We start from the raw sequence: 22500 nt of genomic DNA, 5'->3' as shown, positions 1-22500 counted from the left end.
AGTAGATCCCCCCAGCAACAATTTACTCCCCAGCAAGATTACCCTCCACCAGCAACAAAAGATCCTCCACCATCATCAGTAGACTTCCACAGCAACAATAGACCCTCAGTAAAAATAGATCACCCACACAACAACAGACCTTCCACTAGCAACAAAGGACCCCCCTGCAACAAAATACCTCCCCATAAACAATAGATCTACCCCAGCAATAATACACTCTCAGCAGCCAGCATCAATAGATCATCCAGCAGAAAATGACAGCAAACTCATCCCATGTCAGTAGATCCCTCCCAGCAACAACTGACACCCCCCTCAGTAAGATAACCCCTAAGCAACAACAGATCCTCAACCATCATCAATAGACCTCCATGGCATCAATAGACACCTCAGTAAAAATAAATCCCCCACACAATAGGCCCTCTCCAAGTAACAATGGACCCCCCTGCAACAAAATACCTCCCCATAAACAATAAACCTACCCCACAATAATACACTATCAGCAGCCAGCATCAATAGATCATCCAGCAGAAAACAACAGCAAAAACCTCACATGTCAGTAGATCCTTCCCAGCAACAGCTGATGACCCCCAGTAAGATAAACCCCCAGCAACAACAGATCCTCTACCAGCATCAATAGACCTCCATGGCAACAGTAGACACCTCAGTAAAAATAGATCCCTCAGACAACAATAGACCCTCCCGAAGCAACAATGGACCCCCCTGTAAAAAAATACCACCACAGCTACAAATAGATCTACTCCAGCAATAATTGACTCTCAGCAGCCAGCATCAGTAGATCCTTCAGCAGCAAGCAACAACAAACCCCTTCCTTGACAGTAGAACCCCCCCAGCGACAATTGAACCCCCCAGCAAGATTACCATCCACCAGCAACAAAAGATCCACCACCAGCATCAGTAGACTTCCAAGCAACAATAGACCCCTCAGTAAAAATAGATCCTCCACACAACAATAGACCCTCCCCCAGCAACAATGAACCCCCCCCCCGCATCAAAATACAACCCCAGAAACAATAGAACTATACCAGCAACAATAGACTCCCAGCAGCCAGCATCAATAGATCCTCCAGCAGAAAACAGTAAACCCCTTCCACAACAGTAGATCCCTCCCAGCAACAATTGACCCCTAACCCAGCAACAGTAGACAACAGTAGCAGCCAACATCAATCGACCCTCCAGCACAGCCCATCAACACTTGTCATTGGCAAAATAACCCCCCAGTTACAATTAACCCTCCACCAGCACCAATAGACCTCTACAGCAACAATAGACCTCTAAGTAAAAATAGATCCCCCACACAACAATAGACCCTCCACTAGCAACAATGGACCCTCTGCAACAAAATACAACCCCAGAAACAATAGAACTACCCCAGCAACAATACACTCCCAGCAGCCAGCATCAATAGATCCTCCAGCAGCAAACAATAAACCCCTTCCACGACAGCAGATTCCTCCCAGAAACAATTTACCCCTAACCCAGCAACAGTAGACCTCCACGACAACAATAGATCCCCACGCAAAAATAAATCCCCACCAGTGATGATAAATCCCCCAGCAGCCAACATTAATAGACCCTCCAGCACAGCCCATCAACACTTGTCATTAGCAAAATAACCCCCCAGCAACAATCGACCCTCTACCAGCAACAGTAGACCTCTACAGCAACAATAGACCCCTAAGTAAAAATATATCCCCCACACAACAATAGACCCTCCACTAGCAACATTGGACCCTCTGCAACAAAATACAACCCCAGAAACAATAGAACTACCCCAGCAACAATAGATCTACTTCATCAACAATAGACTCCCAGCAGCTAGCATCAATAGATCATCCAGCAGCAAACAGCAAACCCCTTCCACGACAGCAGAACCCTCCCTGCAACAATTTACTCCTAACCCAGCAACAGTAGACCTTCACGACAACCATAGATCCCCACACAAAACTAGATTCCCACTAGTGATGATCTATCCCCCAGCAGCCAACATCAATAGACCCTACAGCACAACCCATCAACACTTGTCATTAGCAAAATAACCCCCCAGTAACAATCGACCCTCCACCAGCAACAACAGACCTCTACAGCAACAATAGACCCCTAAGTAAAAATAGATCCCCCACACAACAATAGACCCTCCACTAGCAACAATGGACCCTCCGCAACAAAATACAACCCCATAAACAATAGAACTACCCCAGCAACAATACACTCCCAGCAGCCAGTATCAATAGATCCTCCAGCAGCAAACAACAAACCCCTCCAGAGCAAGATAATCCTCCCATGGCAACAATAGATCCCCTACCAGCATAAGTAGACCTCCAAGGCAACAATAGACTCCCATCAGCCAGCAACAATAGATCCTCCAGCAGCAAACAACAAACCCCTCCCTCGACAGCAGATTCCTCCCAGAAACAATTTACCCCTAATCCAGCAACAGTAGACCTCCACGATAACAATAGACCCCCACACAAAAATAAATCTCCACCAGTGATGATAGATCCCCCAGCAGCCAACATCAGCCAACATCCCCCACACAACAATAGACCCTTCACTAGAAACAAAGGACCCCCCGCAACAAAATACAACCCCAGAAACAATAGAACTACCCAAGCAACAATAGATCTACCCCATCAACAATAGACTCCCAGCAACAATACACGCCCAGCAGCCAGCATCAATAGATCCTCCAGCAGCAAACAACAAACCTCTCCCTCGACAGCAAGATAATCCTCCCGTGGCAACAATAGATCCCCTACCAGCATAAGTAGACCTCCAAGGCAACAATAGACTCCCATCAGCCAGGAACTATAGATCCTCCAGCAGCAAACAACAAACCCCTCCCTCGACAGAAAGCTAATCCTCCCATGGCAACAACAGATCCCCTATCAGCATAAGTAGACCTCCAAGGCAAAAATAGACTCCCAGCAGCCAGCATCAATAGATCCTCCAGCAGCAAACAACAAACCCCTCCCTCGACAGAAAGGTAATCCTCCCATGGCAACAATAGATCCCCTACCAGCATAAGTAGACCTCCAAGGCAACAATAGACTCCCAGCAGCCAGCATCAATAGATCCTCCAGCAGCAAACAACAAACCCCTCCCTCGACAGCAAGATAATCCTCCCGTGGCAACAATAGATCCCCTACCAGCATAAGTAGACCTCCAAGGCAACAATAGACTCCCATCAGCCAGGAACTATAGATCCTCCAGCAGCAAACAACAAACCCCTCCCTCGACAGAAAGCTAATCCTCCCATGGCAACAACAGATCCCCTATCAGCATAAGTAGACCTCCAAGGCAACAATAGACTCCCAGCAGCCAGCATCAATAGATCCTCCAGCAGCAAACAACCCCCTCCATCGACAGCAAAATAATCCTCCCATGGCAACAACCTTCGACAGCAAGATAATCCTCCCATGGCAACAATAGATCCCCTACCAGCATAAGTAGACCTCCACAGCAACAATAGACCCCCACACAAAAAAAGATCCCCACCAGTGATGATAGATTCCCCACCAGTGATGATAGATTCCCCATTAGCCAACATCAATAGACCCTCCAGCACAGGCCATCAACCCTTGTCATTACATACATTCAGCGCTGGAGGTGCCGGAACTACGTTCCCCCGCGTTCCCGATGAAAAAAAGCCCCGATTACCAATATTATTTGGATATATTAGTAAATAAATAAACACTCACAATATTTAAATCAGCTGCATCGACTCGAAAGACATGCCCGAAGCTCCTGGATGCTATTTCTCTATAAATGAGGAAATCTGCGTCGTATTCAGAGTAGCACAGACCGGTGATCACAAAGAAAACCTAAAATAGAAAAAGGATCAGTGTAGATCTAAAAAAGCCTAAAAAAAAAATGTGATTTCCTGTTTCATGACAAAAGCAGAATAATATATTCAAATAAGAAGCTGTCAAAATAATAACGTAGAAAAAAAATTTAAATGATTTCTTACTCCTTGAACTGGAGAACAACTACGATGCAGCCAAAATATTTTAGATCGACTCCAGTTTGGGGCTTGTATTTACAAATCGGTAAATTTACTAACCACGCGCCCTCCTGAGGACTCCCCCCCTTCCTGACCAGACCATTTTTTGTGATACGGCGCTGCATTACTTTAACTGACAATTGCGCGGTCATGCAACGTTACACCCAAATGACATTTACATCCTTTTTTCCCACAAATAGAGCTCTGGTATTTGATCGCCTGTCCGTTTTTTATTTTTTGCACTATAAAAAAAAAGACTGAGAAAAAAAATATTTTCGATTTTTTGCTATTAAACATGTCCAGTAAAACAATTTTTAAAAAATCAAATTTCGTCATAAATTTAGGACAAAATGTATTCTGCTCCATGTCTTTAATAAAAAAAAATCCCAATATGTGTAAATTAATTGGTTGTAGAGTTTACAAATGGCGGTATATATACCGGGATTTATTTATTTTTTTACTAGTAATGAAATTATATTTATGTCCTTTATTCCCACAAATTAAGCTTTCTTTCAGTGGTATTTGGTCGTCTGTGCATTTTTAATTTTTTGCACTATAAAAAAAAAGACTGACAATTTTGAGAAAATAACAATATTTTTGACTTTTTACTATTAAACATGTCCAGTAAAATTTAAAAAATGTCATAAAATTTGTCATAAAATTTGTCATAAATTTAGGCCAAAATATATTCTGTGATATGTTTTTGCTAAAAAAAAATTCCTAATACATGTAAATTAATTGGTTTACGTGAAAGTTATAGAGTGTACACATGGAGGTATAGATACTGGAATTTCTTTTTTTTTTTTACTAGTAATGAAATTAAATTTACCGTATTTTCCGGCGTATAAGATGACTTTTTACCCTGTATAAGATGACTTTTTATGATCTCCATGTATAATACATAAGGGGGGATATGATCTCCATGTATAATACATAAGGGGGATATGATCACCATGTATAATACATAAGGGGGGGATATGATACCCATGTATAATACATAAGGGGGATATGATCTCCATGTATAATACATAAGGGGGGATATGATCACCATGTATAATACATAAGGGGGGATATGATCTCCATGTATAATACATAAGGGGGATATGATCTCCATGTATAATACATAAGGGGGGATATGATCTCCATGTATAATACATAAGGAGGATATGATCTCCATGTACAATACATAAGGGGGGATATGATTTCCATGTATAATACCTAAGGGGGGATATGATCACCATGTATAATACATAAGGGGGGATATGATCTCCATGTATAATACATAAGGGGGGATATGATCTCCATGTATAATACATAAGGGAGATATGATCTCCATGTATAATACATAAGGGGGGTATGATCTCCATGTATAATACATAAGGGGGATATGATCTCCATGTATAATACATAAGGGGGATATGATCTCCATGTGTAATACATAAGGGGGGATATGATCACCATGTATAATACATAAGGGGGGATATGATCTCCATGTATAATACATAAGGAGGGATATGATCTCCATGTATAATACATAAGGGGGGATATGATCTCCATGTATAATACATAAGGAGGGATATGATCTCCATGTATAATACATAAGGGGGGGGGGATATGATCTCCATGTACAATACATAAGTGGGGATATGATCTCCATGTATAATACATAAGGGGGGAATTGATCTCCATGTATAATACATAAGGGGGGATATGATCTCCATGTATAATACATAAGGGGGGATATGATCTCCATGTATAATACATAAGGGGGATATGATCTCCATGTATAATACATAAGGGGGGAATTGATCTCCATGTATAATACATAAGGGGGGATATGATCACCATGTATAATACATAAGGGGGATATGATCTCCATGTATAATACATAAGGGGGATATGATCTCCATGTATAATACATAAGGGGGATATGATCTCCATGTATAATACATAAGGGGGGATATGATCTCCATGTATAATACATAAGGGGGGATATGATCTCCATGTATAATACATAAGGGAGGATATGATCTCCATGTATAATACATAAGGGGGGGATATGATCTCCATGTATAATACATAAGGGGGATATGATCTCCATGTATAATACATAAGGGGGGATATGATCTCCATGTATAATACATAAGGGGGATATGATCTCCATGTATAATACATAAGGGGGGATATGATCTCCATGTATAATACATAAGGGGGGATATGATCTCCATGTATAATACATAAGGGGGGATATGATCTCCATGTATAATACATAAGGGGGGATATGATCTCCATGTATAATACATAAGGGGGGTATGATCTCCATGTATAATACATAAGGGGGATATGATCTCCATGTATAATACATAAGGGGGATATGATCTCCATGTATAATACATAAGGGGGGATATGATCTCCATGTATAATACATAAGGGGGGATATGATCTCCATGTATAATACATAAGGGGGGATATGATCTCCATGTATAATACATAAGGGAGGATATGATCTCCATGTATAATACATAAGGGGGGATATGATCTCCATGTATAATACATAAGGGGGGATATGATCTCCATGTATAATACATAAGGGGGGTATGATCTCCATGTATAATACATAAGGGGGATATGATCTCCATGTATAATACATAAGGGGGATATGATCTCCATGTATAATACATAAGGGGGGATATGATCTCCATGTATAATACATAAGGGGGATATGATCTCCATGTATAATACATAAGGGGGGATATGATCTCCATGTATAATACATAAGGGGGATATGATCTCCATGTATAATACATAAGGGGAGATATGATCTCCATGTATAATACATAAGGGGGGATATGATCTCCATGTATAATACATAAGGGGGGATATGATCTCCATGTATAATACATAAGGGAGGATATGATCTCCATGTATAATACATAAGGGGGGATATGATCTCCATGTATACTACATAAGGGGGGATATGATCTCCATGTATAATACATAAGGGGGGTATGATCTCCATGTATAATACATAAGGGGGATATGATCTCCATGTATAATACATAAGGGGGATATGATCTCCATGTATAATACATAAGGGGGGATATGATCTCCATGTATAATACATAAGGGGGATATGATCTCCATGTATAATACATAAGGGGGGATATGATCTCCATGTATAATACATAAGGGGGATATGATCTCCATGTATAATACATAAGAGGGGATATGATCTCCATGTATAATACATAAGGGGGGATATGATCTCCATGTATAATACATAAGGGGGATATGATCTCCATGTATAATACATAAGGGGGGATATGATCACCATGTATAATACATAAGGGGGGATATGATCTCCATGTATAATACATAAGGGGGGATATGATCTCCATGTATAATACATAAGGGAGATATGATCTCCATGTATAATACATAAGGGGGGATATGATCTCCATGTATAATACATAAGGGGGGATATGATCTCCATGTATAATACATAAGGGGGGATATGATCTCCATGTATAATACATAAGGGAGATATGATCTCCATGTATAATACATAAGGGGGGATATGATCTCCATGTATAATACATAAGGGGGGATATGATCTCCATGTATAATACATAAGGGGGGATATGATCACCATGTATAAATACATCAGTGGTCCATACAGTGAACTCGGTGTAGTTATTCACCCTGAGGTCATCACAGAGGACAAGGAGGCATTCAGGGGATCAGGAAGGATTTTTTTCTCCCTGCAGGAGCAAATTGCATCATGCTTTGCTGTGGTTTTTTGCCTTCCTCTGGATCAACTGTGGGTATAGGATTATAACATTTTTTTTTTTTTTTGGTTGAACTGGATGGACTTTTGTCTTTTTTCAGCCAGACTAACTATGTAAATCCTGTATAATAATAATAATCAGTAAAAAAAATAAAAAATAAATCAACATTCAGCATTCTTCTTACCTGTGACTGGGTTTCATTTAAAAGATTGTATACTTCATTTACTAAAGCAGTATTATCGTAATCCTTGGCGGATGCATCTGTTAATACTAAAATGAAAGATTTTGCTGGCGAGTTCTGCAAAGCCAGCTTCAGTCCTTCCATAGCCAGTTCTGGACAGTCGCCCCCTCCATTGGCCTCGAGACCATTGAAGAAATAGGCAAACTCATCTTTGGAATAGGTTACCCTGACAGGGCCAACACCTAAGAAGGAAATGCAAGACATGGCAAAAAAAAAACAAACAAATTAGATAATTGACTTAATAGAAAAATTATTTTAACAATAATTTAAATAAAATTCTCATAATTAAAAAAAAGTCAAATTATTTAGGGAACTGTTCTTGTCGTTCATAAAATATGCTAAACTTTCAAGTCCACTCCGTTTACAATGATTAGTAAAGGTGCAATGATTTTCCTTACTTTAGTTTCGTTGGGAATTTTTAGTAGACTCGTGCAATCTGTTTCTGTTCGAATATAAATTCGGAGACATTTTTCATCCGAATCTCCGAATGTAACGGTAATGAATTTTGTTGAAATTCACTTTGTTTCATATTTTCATTTTCTAACGAATTTTACATTTTCAGAACAATTCAAAATCGGTCACAAAAATTGATCAAAATTTTATTTCAAGAATTTCTGCCACGTCCTCGACAACCGATGACTTATAAGCTGTCAGCAGGGTTGAATGATAGTTGAAACAGCAAAACAATTGCTGGCAATTAAAAATGAGAAAAAAACTGTGTGGGGTCCCCCCCAATAACCTCCAATCCATACCAGGACCTGCATACCCCCAGTGGATGATATTCCAAGGGAGTGGGGTCACTTGGTGACATCATCAGGTGCCCCCCCATCTTAGTTATTTAAGAACTGTGAAGTGACTGAGCTGTCAGACGGCGAGAGCCTTTTTCGGGTGAAGAGCTTTTTTATACACCTGAAACCAGGGATTTTTTTCTCAGAGAATAGGTGCAGGAACTCCCCCTTCTTGGTCAACCCTTGTCTCCACCCCCTACCCACCTCCGAGCATTGTTCCTTGGTTCCACCCCTTACCCACCTCCGAGCATCATCCCTTGGTTCCACCTCCTACCCAGTCCCGGACTGGCCATAAGGCAGGATAGAAGAGGCAACTGGGACGTATGCCCCCCCATCTCCTCCAGCGCTACGGGGGGATCTGTCAGCATATGCTGTCTCCAGTGCTGACAGTCCCCACCCACCACAGAGCGGAGAGGAGAAAGAAAGCTGCCCCTCCTCTTCCTGCCCTCTCCTCCTGTGTCTGCCCTGCCCACACTCCCAGCCTTGTGTTCTTTCTTTCTTTCTTTCTTTCTTTCTTTCTTTCTTTCTTTCTTTCTTTCTCTCTCTTTCCCTCTCTCTTTCCCTCTCTCTTTCCCTCTCTCTTTCTCTCTCTCTTTCTCTCTTTCTCTCCCTCTTTCCCTCTCTCTTTCCCTCTCTCTTTCTTTCTTTCCCTCTCTCTTTCTTTCTTTCTTCCTTTCTTTCTTTCTTTCTTTCTTTCTTTCTTTCTTTCTTTCTTTCTTTCTTTCTTTCTTTCTTTCTTTCTTTCTTTCTTTCTTTCTTTTCTTTCTTCTTTCTTTCTTTCCCTCTCTCTTTCTTTCTTTCTTTCTTTCTCTCTCTTTCCCTCTCTCTTTCCCTCTCTCTTTCCCTCTCTCTTTCTCTCTCTCTCTTTCTCTCTTTCTCTCCCTCTTTCCCTCTCTCTTTCCCTCTCTCTTTCTTTCTTTCCCTCTCTCTTTCTTTCTTTCTTTCTTCCTTTCTTTCTTTCTTTCTTTCTTTCTTTCTTTCTTTCTTTCTTTCTTTCTTTCTTTCTTTCTTTCTTTTCTTTCTTCTTTCTTTCTTTCCCTTCTTTCTTTCTTTCTTTCTTTCTTTCTTTCTTTCTTTCTTTCTTTCTTTCTTTCTTTCTTTCTTTCTTTCTTTCTTTCTTTCTCTCTTTCTTTCTCTCTTTCTTTCTCTTTTCTTTCTCTCTTTCTTTCTCTTTTCTTTCTCTCTTTCTTTCTCTTTTCTTTCTCTCTTTCCCTGCTTGTGTGCCGGACTGACTTGTACATTCACCTTTGCGTGCCAATACGCAGGGACGGGCACTTTTGAATTTAATTTATTTTATTTTTACACAGTTTTTTAAATTAATTTATTTTTTGGATCACTTTTATTGCTGTCACAAGTCATGTTTACAGTATGCAATGGGCCTGTGACAGGTACTCTTTATGGAGAGATCTGAGGTCAATAAGACCCCAAATCCCTCTTCTGCCCTTAAAAGAATTTTATCACACCAACATCGCTGTGATTAAATGCTTTTCTATTCTTTTTAAAAAAAGGCGCCATTTATTTCTAAATAAATCAGAAGTACATCACCTCCAGGTTACTATATAATAATAGAGCCAAACAAACCCTATCCAGCCTTTGTTTGGCTCTGTGATCCATCGGCAAAAGCGCCAACTGGGTGATCAGGACTTTCGGTGGGACGGGAGAAAAAGACCCTTTATCCCTTGTCTCTTATTGACCGATTTCTTTAACCACTAGCAACACCATTGTACCATTGTGATCTGCTGTGATCTGTTGTGATTGGTTATAGCGATCACATGGTACCGGCAGCGGACCGGAACACTGCTGAGTCATCGGCTGTGTCCAGTGGACACAGTCGGGAACAGCAAAGGAAGAAAGGATATGTAAACTGCTGCACTTCTTCAACCTTTATTCATATATCATGTAGACTTCACCTCCGCAACATCTCCAAGATACGCCCGTTCTTAACCTCGGAAACCACTAAGCAACTTATTCCCTCCCTTGTTATATCTCACCTTGACTATTGTAACTCCCTCCTCATTGGCCGACCTCATCGCAGGCTATCCCCTCTTCAGTCTATCATGAATGCTGCTGCCAGACTCATCCACCTTACTAACTGTTCCATATCTGCCATCCCTCCCTGCCAATCCCTCCATTGGCCTCCATTCAGTGTCCTCCATCCCTCTCTGCCAATCCCTTTATTGGCGTCCACTCAGTGTCCTCCATCCCTCTCTGCCAATCCCTCCATTGGCCTCCACTCAGTGTCCTCCATCCCTCTCTGCCAATCCCTCCATTGGCCTCCCCTCAGTGTCCTCCATCTCTCTCTGCCATGCCCCCCACTGGCCTTCACTCAGTGGCCTCCACCCCTCTCTGCCAATCCCTCCATTGGCCTCCCCTCAGTGTCCTCCAGCCTTCTCTGCCAATCCCTTCACTGGCCTCCACTCAGTGTCCTCCACCCCTCTCTGCCAATCCCTCCATTGGCCTCCACCCCTCTCTGCCAATCCCTTCACTGGCCTCCACTCAGTGTCCTCCATCCCTCTCTACCAATCCCTCCACTGGCTTCCCATTGCCCAACAGATAAAATTCAAAACATTAACAATAACATATAAAGCTATTTATAACTCTGCTCCAAATTACTTCACCAACCTTGCCTCCAAATATCACCCAAACCAACCTCTCCGCTCCTCCCACGACCTCCTGCTTTCTAGCTCCCTTGTCTCTTCCTCCCATGCTCATCTCCAATACTTCTCCAGAGCCTCCCCCATCCTCTGGAACTCTCTACCGCAATCTATCAGACTATCACCTACTCTGCCCACATTTAGACGATCTCTGAAAACCTATCTCTTCAAGTAAACCAATCCTGCCTTTAGCTAATATCCAAATCTTCTATTTCTCCCCCACAGTTAATACCTTTTGTACCACCAGCCCCTCCCTCCTAGATTGTAAGCTCCAAGGATCAGGGCCCTCCTAACCCTCTTGTATTGAACTGTATTGGTGCTGCATTGTCTCTCTTATATTGTAAAGCGCTGAGCAACCTGTTGGCGCCATAAATCCTGTATAATTATTATATTATAGGCCTTGAAAAAGTCACGTGTTAGCATGATGTAACGCGCAGGACGCGAGTGTGGTGACGTACTTCCGCCGCGGATGCCATTTTGCTGCACCCAATGAGTTCCCATGAAAGTAAACCTTTAGCATGAGGTCTTTTGAAAAGCTTGTTATAAGCTTACTAAATGTGAGTGGGCATTTGGCTGTGCTGTGATTTGAGAGTCCCTATTAAAACGGATTTACACTATGGGAGGTTTCATTTTATCTTTAACGTATAAAATGTATCTAACAAATAAAATTCAAAATACTAACCACAGCTTACAAAGCCATCCACAACACTGCCCCTAGCTACATCACCAACCTCATCCACAGATAAGTTATTCCCTCCCTTGTTATATCTCGCCTTGACTATTGTAACTCCCTCCTCATTGGCCTACCTCATCACAGGCTATCCCCTCTTCAGTCTATCATGAATGCTGCTGCCAGACTCATCCACCTTACTGACCGTTCCATATCTGCCATCCCTCCCTGCCAATCCCTCCATTGGCCTCCATTCAGTGTCCTCCATCCCTCCCTGCCATGCCCTCCACTGGCCTCCACTCAGTGGCCTCCACCCCTCTCTGCCAATCCCTCCACTGGCCTCCACCCCTCTCTGCCAATCCCTCCATTGGCCTCCACTCAGTGTCCTCCAACCTTCTCTGCCAATCCCTTCACTGGCCTCCACTCAGTGTCCTCCATCCCTCTCTGCCAATCTCTCAATTAGCCTCCACCCCTCTCTGCTAATCCCTTCACTGGCCTCCACTCAGTGTCCTCCACCCCTCTCTGCCAATCCCTTCACTGGCCTCCACTCAGTGTCCTCCACCCCTGTCTGCCAATCCCTCCACTGGCTTCCCATTGCCCAACAAATACTAACCACAGCTTACAAAGCCATCCACAGCCCTGCCCCTAGCTACATTACCAACCTCATCCACAGATACCGCCCAAATCGCCCACTCCGCTCCTCCCATGACATCCTCCTCTCTAGCTCCCACATCACCTCCTCCCATGCTCGCCTCCAGGACTTCTCCAGAGCCTCTCCCATCCCCTGGAACTCCCTACCACAGCATGTTCGGTCAGCCCCCACCCTGTTTGCCTTTAGGCGATCTTTGAAAACTCACTTCTTCAGGGAAGCCTACCCCACCTCCACCTAAGAACTGTACTTGAATCACCTCCACCAGATCATCCCCCGCAGCTATCACCTCCCCCTTCCTTTAGATTGTAAGCTCCATGAGCAAGGCCCCCCTATTCCTTCTGTACTGAAATGTATTGTAATTGTACTGTCTCCCTTATATTGTAAAGCGCTGAGCAAACTGTTGGCGCTATATAAATCCTATATAATAATAATCTTTATCCTATCTGTGAGTTGGTGGCTGGCTGCTTTACACTGGAGGGGACCTGGCTGTTCCTAGTGAGGGGGATCTCATCTACCTGAGCAGGTGTCCATTACAAGTGAAGATTCCTGGCTTCAAATAACAAAAGCGTTTTGACCCTTTGAGGGTCGCATCAAGGAGGTGAGGGGGCATTTTAGCCACATATGGATTATTTCCATTGGTGGTGATGCACATCCACAACATCACCTGCACTTAGGAGTAATTGGAAAGTTTTTGGTGTATATGCACCTATTTGGACTTGGTTTTAAGTTTTTTATTTTTTCGGGGTTTTTTTGTTTTGTTTACAGACTATTATATGTTCACTTATATTTTTTTGGATGTGTTTGCTCATAAACATACTTTTTGTATGTGTGTTTTTTTGGCACTGTTGTATTTAATTGATCCCACATTTAGGGATCCAGTTTATGTCGCTATTTACTTTTTGGCTTAATTTAGCCATTTGTCACGATCTGCATGATATTGTTGATCCCTGTTAGGGGTTCATGGTCTCATTTTTACCATCATTTGTATGAATTTATTGATCCCTATTTAGGGATTCACGCTTATTTGTGTTTGTGTATGATCCTACTTTGGATAGTGGGGGTATTGGTTCCTGTTTTTTTATACCAGGTGTGATCACTTTTTCACTTGAGATCCCAGAGAGGATCAATCCACTGATTTATTGGCATGTATATATATTTTATGTCACTATATATTGAGATCCCCAGAGAGGATCAATCCACTGATTTATTGGCACATATATATATTTTTTTATGTCACTTTATATTGAGATCCCCAGAGAGGATCAATCCACTGATTTATTGGATCAATCCACTGATTTATTGGCACGTATATATATATTTGATGTCACTTTATATTGCGATCCCCAGAGAGGATCAATCCACTGATTTATTGGCACGTATATATATTTTATGTCACTTTATATTGAGATCCCCAGAGAGGATCAATCCACTGATTTATTGGCACGAATATATATTTTATGTCACTTTATATTGAGATCCCAGAGAGGATCAATCCACTGATTTATTGGCACGTATATATATTTTATGTCGCTTTATATTGAGATCCACAGAGAGTATCAATCTACTGATTTATTGGCACGTATATATATTTTATGTCGCTTTATATTGAGATCCACAGAGAGGATCAATCCACTGATTTATTGGCACGTATATATATTTTATGTCACTTTATATTGCGATCCTCAAAGAGGATCAATCCACTGATTTATTGGCACGTATAGATATTTTATGTCGCTTTATATTGCGATCCCCAGAGAGGATCAATCCACTGATTTATTGGCACGTATATATATATTTTTTGTCGCTTTATATTGAGATCCCAGAGAGGATCAATCCACTGATTTATTGGCACGTATATATATTTTATGTCGCTTTATATTGCGATCCCCAGAGAGGATCAATCCACTGATTTATTGGCACGTATACGTAGATATTTTATGTCGCTTTATATTGCGATCCCCAGAGAGGATCAATCCACTGATTTATTGGCACGTATATATATTTTATGTCACTTTATATTGTGATGCTCAAAGAGGATCAATCCACTGATTTATTGGCACGTATATATATTTTATGTCACTTTATATTGCGATCCTCAAAGAGGATCAATCCACTGATTTATTGGCACGTATATATATTTTATGTCACTTTATATTGCGATCCTCAAAGAGGATCAATCCACTGATTTATTGGCACGTATATATATTTTATGTCACTTTATATTGCGATCCTCAAAGAGGATCAATCCACTGATTTATTGGCACGTATATATATTTGATGTCGCTTTATATAGAGATCCCCAGAGAGGATCAATCCACTGATTTATTGGTGCGTATATATATTTTATGTCGCTTTATATTACAATCCCCAGAGAGGATCAATCCACTGATTTATTGGCACATATATATATTTATGTTGCTTTATATTGTGATCCTCAGAGAGGATCAATCCATTGATTTATTGGCACGTATAGATATTTTATGTCACTTTATACTGCGATCCCCAGAGAAGATCAAACCACTGATTTTTTTGTCACATATATTTATGTCACTTTGTTTGTTTTTGCCATATTGTAATATTTTATTATTTGGGTAGCGCTGCATCATTTTGGTTTCGTTAGTTTTTATTTCCACATGGTATATGGTTAGGTGCTAGCAGCTCCCACTCACTTAATTTATCACGTAACAGTAGCGCAGGAGATCTTCATTATTTTTATTGTAATTCAGAAATTTGGATACATTCGAATCTCTGAATAAGGAAAAATTTGTCTGAATTTCGATTCGGAACACAGTGAACCGCACCTGTCTACTAACAGGACTTGTCCCTAGACTAGCCTGTAACTGCACAGTGAAAGTAGAATCAGCACGCTGATAAGCTCATCTCTTCATTACTCTGCTCTCTACTCCTGTTAGCATGCTGCTTGCCCTGAAGCACAACTGATTGGCTTCTTGTGCTGCTTCTCACTCTTCCAGTGTGAACTCTGCTGTACAGGGACTGCAATGGCTGATGTCAAATCAGATTCAGATACTTATACTGCTTTGCATTTAATGAGGTATTAATGAATACATGGTTTTATTAACGTGTGCCCTTTAACCCCTTGACTCTGACATCACACAAATATGCGGCCTCACAGAACTGGGCTTTTTTCCGTGGGGGCCCATATTTGCGTACCTGTCTTTGTGCTGGGAGCGCACCATAGAGCACGCTCCCAGCACAAAGACCGCAGTGTCACTGAGAGCTCGAGTCCCCTTCTGATGATTGGGACCCGGGACTCTCAATTCTGAGTCACATGATCTCTGTGATAACCTCTGATTGGCTATCACAGTGATCAGTCATTGTGAAGCCCGGCCCCCCTTTTTTTTTTTTTTCTCTGAATGGAGGAGAGAGATACATTGTAACCCTCCCTCTCCTTGCATAGAGAAAAAAAAACTTTGTACAAAAAAGATAAATACATCAATATTTAAAAATTAAATGAAAAATAAAGAAAAAATACCTAGATCAAGGTTTAATCTAGTTCAGTGCCAGGGTTCGTGTTTGGATCAAGGTCTGAGTCAAAGGTCAAGGTCAACGGTCAGGTTCAAAGGTCAAGATTTTTAAAACATTTTTCCAATTGGTATCACTGTCAGTGTGTTTTAGGTAAAAAAACCCCCAAAATGCGCACTATTGTTTCTGGGCTGTAGTACAGGTACAGACAACAAATAACATATGCATATATGATATCGCTGCGATCGTCAAGAGCTGGAAAATTTATTTTGGGTTGTTCTTTGGTGGTAGGTTATGGTAGTAACAAAAAACACACAGCTAAATGTAAAAAAAACTTTTTTTTTACTATTTTGGGCCAGTTTTCCTTTGATAATAAAAAAAATCAAGAGATATCCATTACCATTTACCACCAAATGAAAGCCCAATGAAAGCTCCATTTCCGCCACCCCCCTCTGCCAATCCCTCCACTGGCTTCCGATTGCGCAACGGATCAAATTCAAAATCCTAACACTGACGTACAAAGCTGTCCATCATACTGCCCCGAACTACATCATTGACCTAATATCCGAGTACCGCCCAGCACGCACACTCCGCTCCTCACAAGACCTCCTTCTCTCTAGTTCCCTGGTCTCCTCCTACCATGCCCGCCTCCAGAACTTCTCCAGGGTGTCACCCATCCTCTGGAACTCCCTGCCCCAACCCATCAGATTATCACCTACTCTCCTCTCCTTTAGGCGCACCCTGAAAACCCATCTCTTCAGGGAAGCCTACCCCACCCCCTGCTAACCTGCCGACCTCCTCCACTCTTCCTACCACTCCATCCCCCACAGCTATCTCCTCCTGTGCCACCATCCCCTCCCTCCTAGATTGTAAGCTCCAAGGAGCAGGGCCCTCGATCACCTCATGTTTTGCATTGTATTGGTATTGTTCTGTCACATGTTCTGTCCCCCTTTGTAATGTACAGCGCTGAGCGAACCATTGGCGCTTTATAAATACTGTATAATAATAATAATTTGTCCTGAAATAAAACTCAGTATAATCCACCTGGATGTACAAAGTAGTTGTGATGATATGTACAGTTTTACTAACACATGTCAAAGTTGCAAATTGTGCTTAGGCGTTAACATTTGTTTTATCCTTAGGCGTGAAGGGGTTAAATAACAGTTTTAAGCTTGGTAAAAAGTATGACCGCATTTACACAGGACAGCTTTATGTCTGAAAATGGTAATTACCTGGGTCATTGAATTCCACCATAGTGTATTGTCTGATGCCACAGGGGAATCTAGCAGTGATACGGTCCAGAAGCCAATTATTCACCAACTTCAGTTGATACATATCATCCCACATCGATCCTGTCGTGTCCACGAGATAGGTAAGAGAAGATCCTATGGATTCTGAAAGAAGTAGTCATCATAATCAGTTTAGAAAGCTGTATGGTTGCAATGAATGACTTCACAGACCTATTTACTCACTCTGGTGGAGACCCTGATGTCAGGGGGCACTCTGATTGGGACCCAGATGTAAGGGGGCATTCTGATGGGGACCGAGATGTGAGGGGGCACTCTGATTGGGACCCAGATGTGAGGGGGCACTCTGATGGGGACTCAGATGTAAGGGGGCACTCTGATGGGGACTCAGATGTAAGGGGGCACTCTGATTGGGACCCAGATGTGAGGGGGCACTCTGATGGGGACTCAGATGTAAGGGGGCACTCTGATTGGGACCCAGATGTAAGGGAGAACTGTAATGGGGACCCAGATGTAAGAGGGAACTCTGCTGGGGACCCAGATGTAAGAGGGCACTTTGATGGGGACCCAGATGTTAGGGGGCACTCTGATGGGGACCCAGTTGTAAGGGGGAACTTTGATGGGGACCTAGATGTAAGGGGGCACTCTGATGGGGATGCAAATGTAAGGGTCAATCTGATGGGGACCCAGATGTAAGGGGGCACTCTGATGGGGACCCAGATGTAAGGGAGCACTTTGATGGGGATCTTGAGGTAAGGGGGCACTCTGAAGTTGGACCCAAATGTAAAGGGGCACACTGATGGGGATCCTGATGTAAGAGGGCACTCTGATGGGGATCCTGATGTAAGGGGGCACACTGATGGGGACACCTAATGTAAAGGGGAACTAAAAAAACAAACAAACTATTAACACTTCTATTTCTGTAAGCATTCTTCATTTACAGCATGTTCCCACAACTGCTTATAACTGCTATACTTATAAGCAGGACTGGGATGCCATTGAAGTTCATGTGCGTGGAAAGGCAGTAGCCCCAATACTTTTGGCAATATAGTGTATCTACAGTATATATATATATATATATATATATATATATACTATATTGCCAAAAGTATTGGGTCGCCTGCCTTTCCACGCACATGAACTTTAATGGCCTTCCAGTCTTAGTCCGTAGGGTTCAATATTGAGTTGGCCCCGCCCTTTGTAGCTATAACAGCTTCAACTCTTCTGGGAAGGCCGTCCACAAGGTTTAGGAGGGTGTCTATGGGAAGGTTGGACCATTCTTCCAGAATTGCATTTGTCAGGTCAGGCACTGATGTCGGGGGAGGAGGCCTGGCTCGCAGTCTCTGCTCTAATTCATCTCAGAGGTGTTCTATGGGGTTGAGGTCAGGACTCTGTGCAGGACAGTCAAGTTCCTCCACCCCAAACTGGCTCCTCCATGTCTTTATGGACCTTGCTTTGTGCACTGGTGCGCAGTCATGTTGGGACAGGAAGGGGCCATCCCCAAACTCTTCCCACAAAGTTGGGAGCAGGAAATTGACAAAATGTTCACTTTTAAGGGGCCAAGCCCAACCACTGAAAAACAACCCCACACCATAATCCCCCTCCACCAATCTTTACACTTAGCACAATGCAGTCAGGCAAGTACCGTTCTCCTGGCAAATGCCAAACCCAGACACTTCCATCGGATTGCCAGACAGAGAAGTGTGATTGGTCACTCCAGAGAACATGTCTCCACGGCTCTAGAGTCCAGTTGCAGCGTGCTTTACACCAAGCCATCTGACGCTTTGCATTGCACTTGGTGTTGTAAGGCTTGGATGCAGCTGCTCGGCCATGGAAACCCATTCCATGAAGCTCTCTACAAACTGTCGTTGGGCTCATCTGAAGGCCACACCAAGTTTGGAGGTCTTTAGCTATTGACTCTGCAGACAGTTGGTGACTTCTGCGCACTGTGCACTTCAGCATGCGCTGACCCCGCTCTGTCATGTGACATGGCCTACCACTTGGTGGCTGAGTTGCTGTTGTTCCCAGTTGCTTCCACTTTGTTATAATCCCACTAACAGTTGAGCGTGGAATATTTAGTAGCCAGGAAATGTCACGGATGGACTTATTGCACAGGTGACAACCTATCACGGGACCACGCTTGGAGTCACTGAGCTCCTGAGAGTGACCCATTCTTTCACCAATGTTTGTAGAAGCAGTCTGCATGCCTAGGTGATGATTTTATACAACTGTGGCCATGGAGGGGATTGGAACACCTGAATCACATGATTTGGAGGGCTGGCCCAATACATTTGGCAATTTAATGTATATACTGTATATATATATATATATATATATATATATATATATATTTTTTTTTTTTTTTTTTTTTCTCCAGTACATCAATACACACATAATAAATAATAATGCCATCCCTTTCATAAATCAATCTAACTGGGACTCTCAAAAGTGACAGCTGCTTGTGGGCTCTGCTCTATCCACTGCCCATCTCAATGACTGAAGATAACTGTGGAAAGCCGCTGAGAATCTGTCATGTTTGAAAAATAAAAGAACAAGTCTATAATTCTACTCAGTTCGGTCAATTACATTGAATGAATGGCAGCTGCATTGAGATGACATTATATGGCTTGTCCAATGTCCCATCCATCCCCATTGTGAACCTTTAAAAAATGTTATTGCATTGGCAGGGAAATCAATTCACACAACCAGACTGTAAACTGATAAATTTTTTAGATATACAGCATAAAAACTATGGACACTTACCTTTGCTTGCAGCACAGTCTGGATTCACTGTAAACAATGGCATTGTAAAATCTGTGTAAAAAAAGATAATCAATTATTTCATTAAAAAGCCTAAAACCTATGTTAATTCTGACATTTCTGTGTGGCATGGAGTGTATGCCGGCATTCTCGTCCTGATTAGACATGGGACTCTTCTTATTTTCTTTATTTGGAGATTCGGATAGATTTGAGTTTCCAAATTATAAAAGTATTGAATTTAACCAATTTCTCAGAATTACTGGTATAGGGCGGCAGGGCTAGGTAAAATCACGTATATTTACGTGATTTTGCATTTCCGGATAGGGGGCGCGTGCCATTGGTGGCTACAGCTGTCGATTACTGGGTCCCAGATGGAGATTCCCAGCCAGCACCTAGCAATCGCTGAGGAACAGTGACAGGGGAGAGGGCTGTATGTAACCAACACAGATCTCTCCCCTCCCATATGGAAGAAGAATATATTTGAAATATATTTTAAAAATACTTTTCCCAAATGTATTGGCATATATTTGAAATGCTACAATTTTGGCCATTTTCAATATATTTCAAAATATATTTCAATAAATAAATAAATATATATATATATATATATATATATATACTGCATGTTGAAATACGTTTTTATTACAAAATATCTGAAAAATATTTTTTAAATATATTCTTCAGATTTTTTTTAACATATAAAAAAGTCATTTTAACATATGTTTTTACATATATTTGTAAATAAATTCCAAAAATGTAGATTTGTATATTGAAAAATATTTTTCATATATTGTGTAAAAAGAATGCATTTCAACATGCAGTATATATATATATATATGAATATGGCAAAATTGTAGCATTTCAAATATATGTCAATATATTTGGGAAGAATAGTCTAAAAATATATTTCAAATATATTTTTCTTCAATGTGGGCTGTCAGCACCGATATGCTGTTGCCTCCTCAGCAGGGGCGGACTGACAACTCATGGGGCCCCCGGGCAATAGGGGATCATGGGGCCCCTGTGTCCTTGCCCAAACTCAAAAAAGCCTATGAAAAAGGTACCAGGGGCATCTCATGGGGCCCCCTACTGACTTCGGGCCCTCGGGCAGTGCCCGAGTTTCCAAATGGTCAATCCGCCCCTGCTCCTCATCAGTGCTGCCTATCAGTGCCCATCAGTGCAGCCTCATTAGCACACATCAGTGAAGGAGAAACATTGCTTATTTGCAAATAACAGAAACTAGAAAAAACACTTTTTCCAAAATTTTCAGTCTTTTTTCTTTTTTTTTTAGTAAAAAAAACCAGTGGTGATTAAATACCACCAAAAGAAAGCTCTATTTGTGTGAAAAAATGTATACAAATTTTGTTTTGGTACAGTGTTGCGCATTTGTCATTCAAAGTGTGACAGCGCTGAAAGCTGAAAATTTGTCTGGACAGGAAGGGGGTGAAAGTGTCCGGTATTGAAGTGGTTAATATTACCTTGATATAGATTACTGGATTGTGGTGCTGAATATATACATTTAACTGATTCTTCTGATAATGTTTGATCAAATTTCAGAAAACACACAAATGTTTTCTGAACATTTGAAGGACTCTCCAATATACAGTAAAAACACAGGGGCCACAACATCCTCGTAGAGGGAACAAATAAAGGACTTTTTGATAAAAAGATAAAAAAAAAAATTGGGAAAGATTTACAAGCATATAGAAGGTGTAGAGAGCTTACAATTGAGGGCATAATTACAACCTGGACATTATGAAAAACATCAAACTTTACCTGGAGGACCTACAGTTGTTGATTCACTCTCAGGATCTGAAACCACAAAAAAAAGATCTAAACAAACCTCAAAACCAAGACATTGTTGACTATATCATATTTAAATAGATCATCTTATTATATTATTCTTTAAACAGTATCCAAAATGTCAATGAAGAACATGACAGGAACATCTGGATGAGAAAAGCTTTTTCTGTTTCTCTGACCACTGGTCCACCTTCTTCAGAAGTTAAATAAGTGAGAAATAGTCTTTAAGGACATGTATTGCTACCACTGAAGGAGCCGCTTGGTAGCTTGGGTCCTCAAACATCAAAGAGACTAATCCAGGAAAAACCTGGAAGAAAGTTATTTCCAGGTTCAGTATAATTCACCTGGATGTACAAAGTAGTTGTGATAATATGTACGGTTTTACTAACACAT

At 41.5% G+C, this 22500-nt stretch overlaps 1 protein-coding gene across 1 annotated transcript in view; it reads right to left on the bottom strand.

The window, feature by feature from the left end:
• LOC149438953 (uromodulin-like) overlaps positions 1–22500 on the bottom strand; it is an 83239-nt gene that overhangs the window by 38506 nt on the left and 22233 nt on the right. The window contains exons 4-8 of the mRNA XM_089659661.1: positions 22081–22116; positions 20308–20358; positions 17530–17691; positions 7994–8232; positions 3720–3842 (exon numbers count right to left, since the gene is read on the bottom strand). Of these exons, the coding sequence (XP_089515787.1) occupies positions 3720–3842; positions 7994–8232; positions 17530–17691; positions 20308–20358; positions 22081–22116 (611 nt within the window). The remainder of the gene's footprint in view (positions 1–3719; positions 3843–7993; positions 8233–17529; positions 17692–20307; positions 20359–22080; positions 22117–22500) is intronic.

Source organism: Staurois parvus, unplaced genomic scaffold (assembly GCF_062004578.1).
Source record: "Staurois parvus isolate SC_StPar_1 unplaced genomic scaffold, SC_StPar_1.0 ptg001181l, whole genome shotgun sequence".
Classification (NCBI taxonomy): Eukaryota; Metazoa; Chordata; class Amphibia; order Anura; family Ranidae; genus Staurois; species Staurois parvus.
Note: the sequence above shows the minus strand (reverse complement) of the source record. Positions and strands in the feature narration are given on the sequence as shown.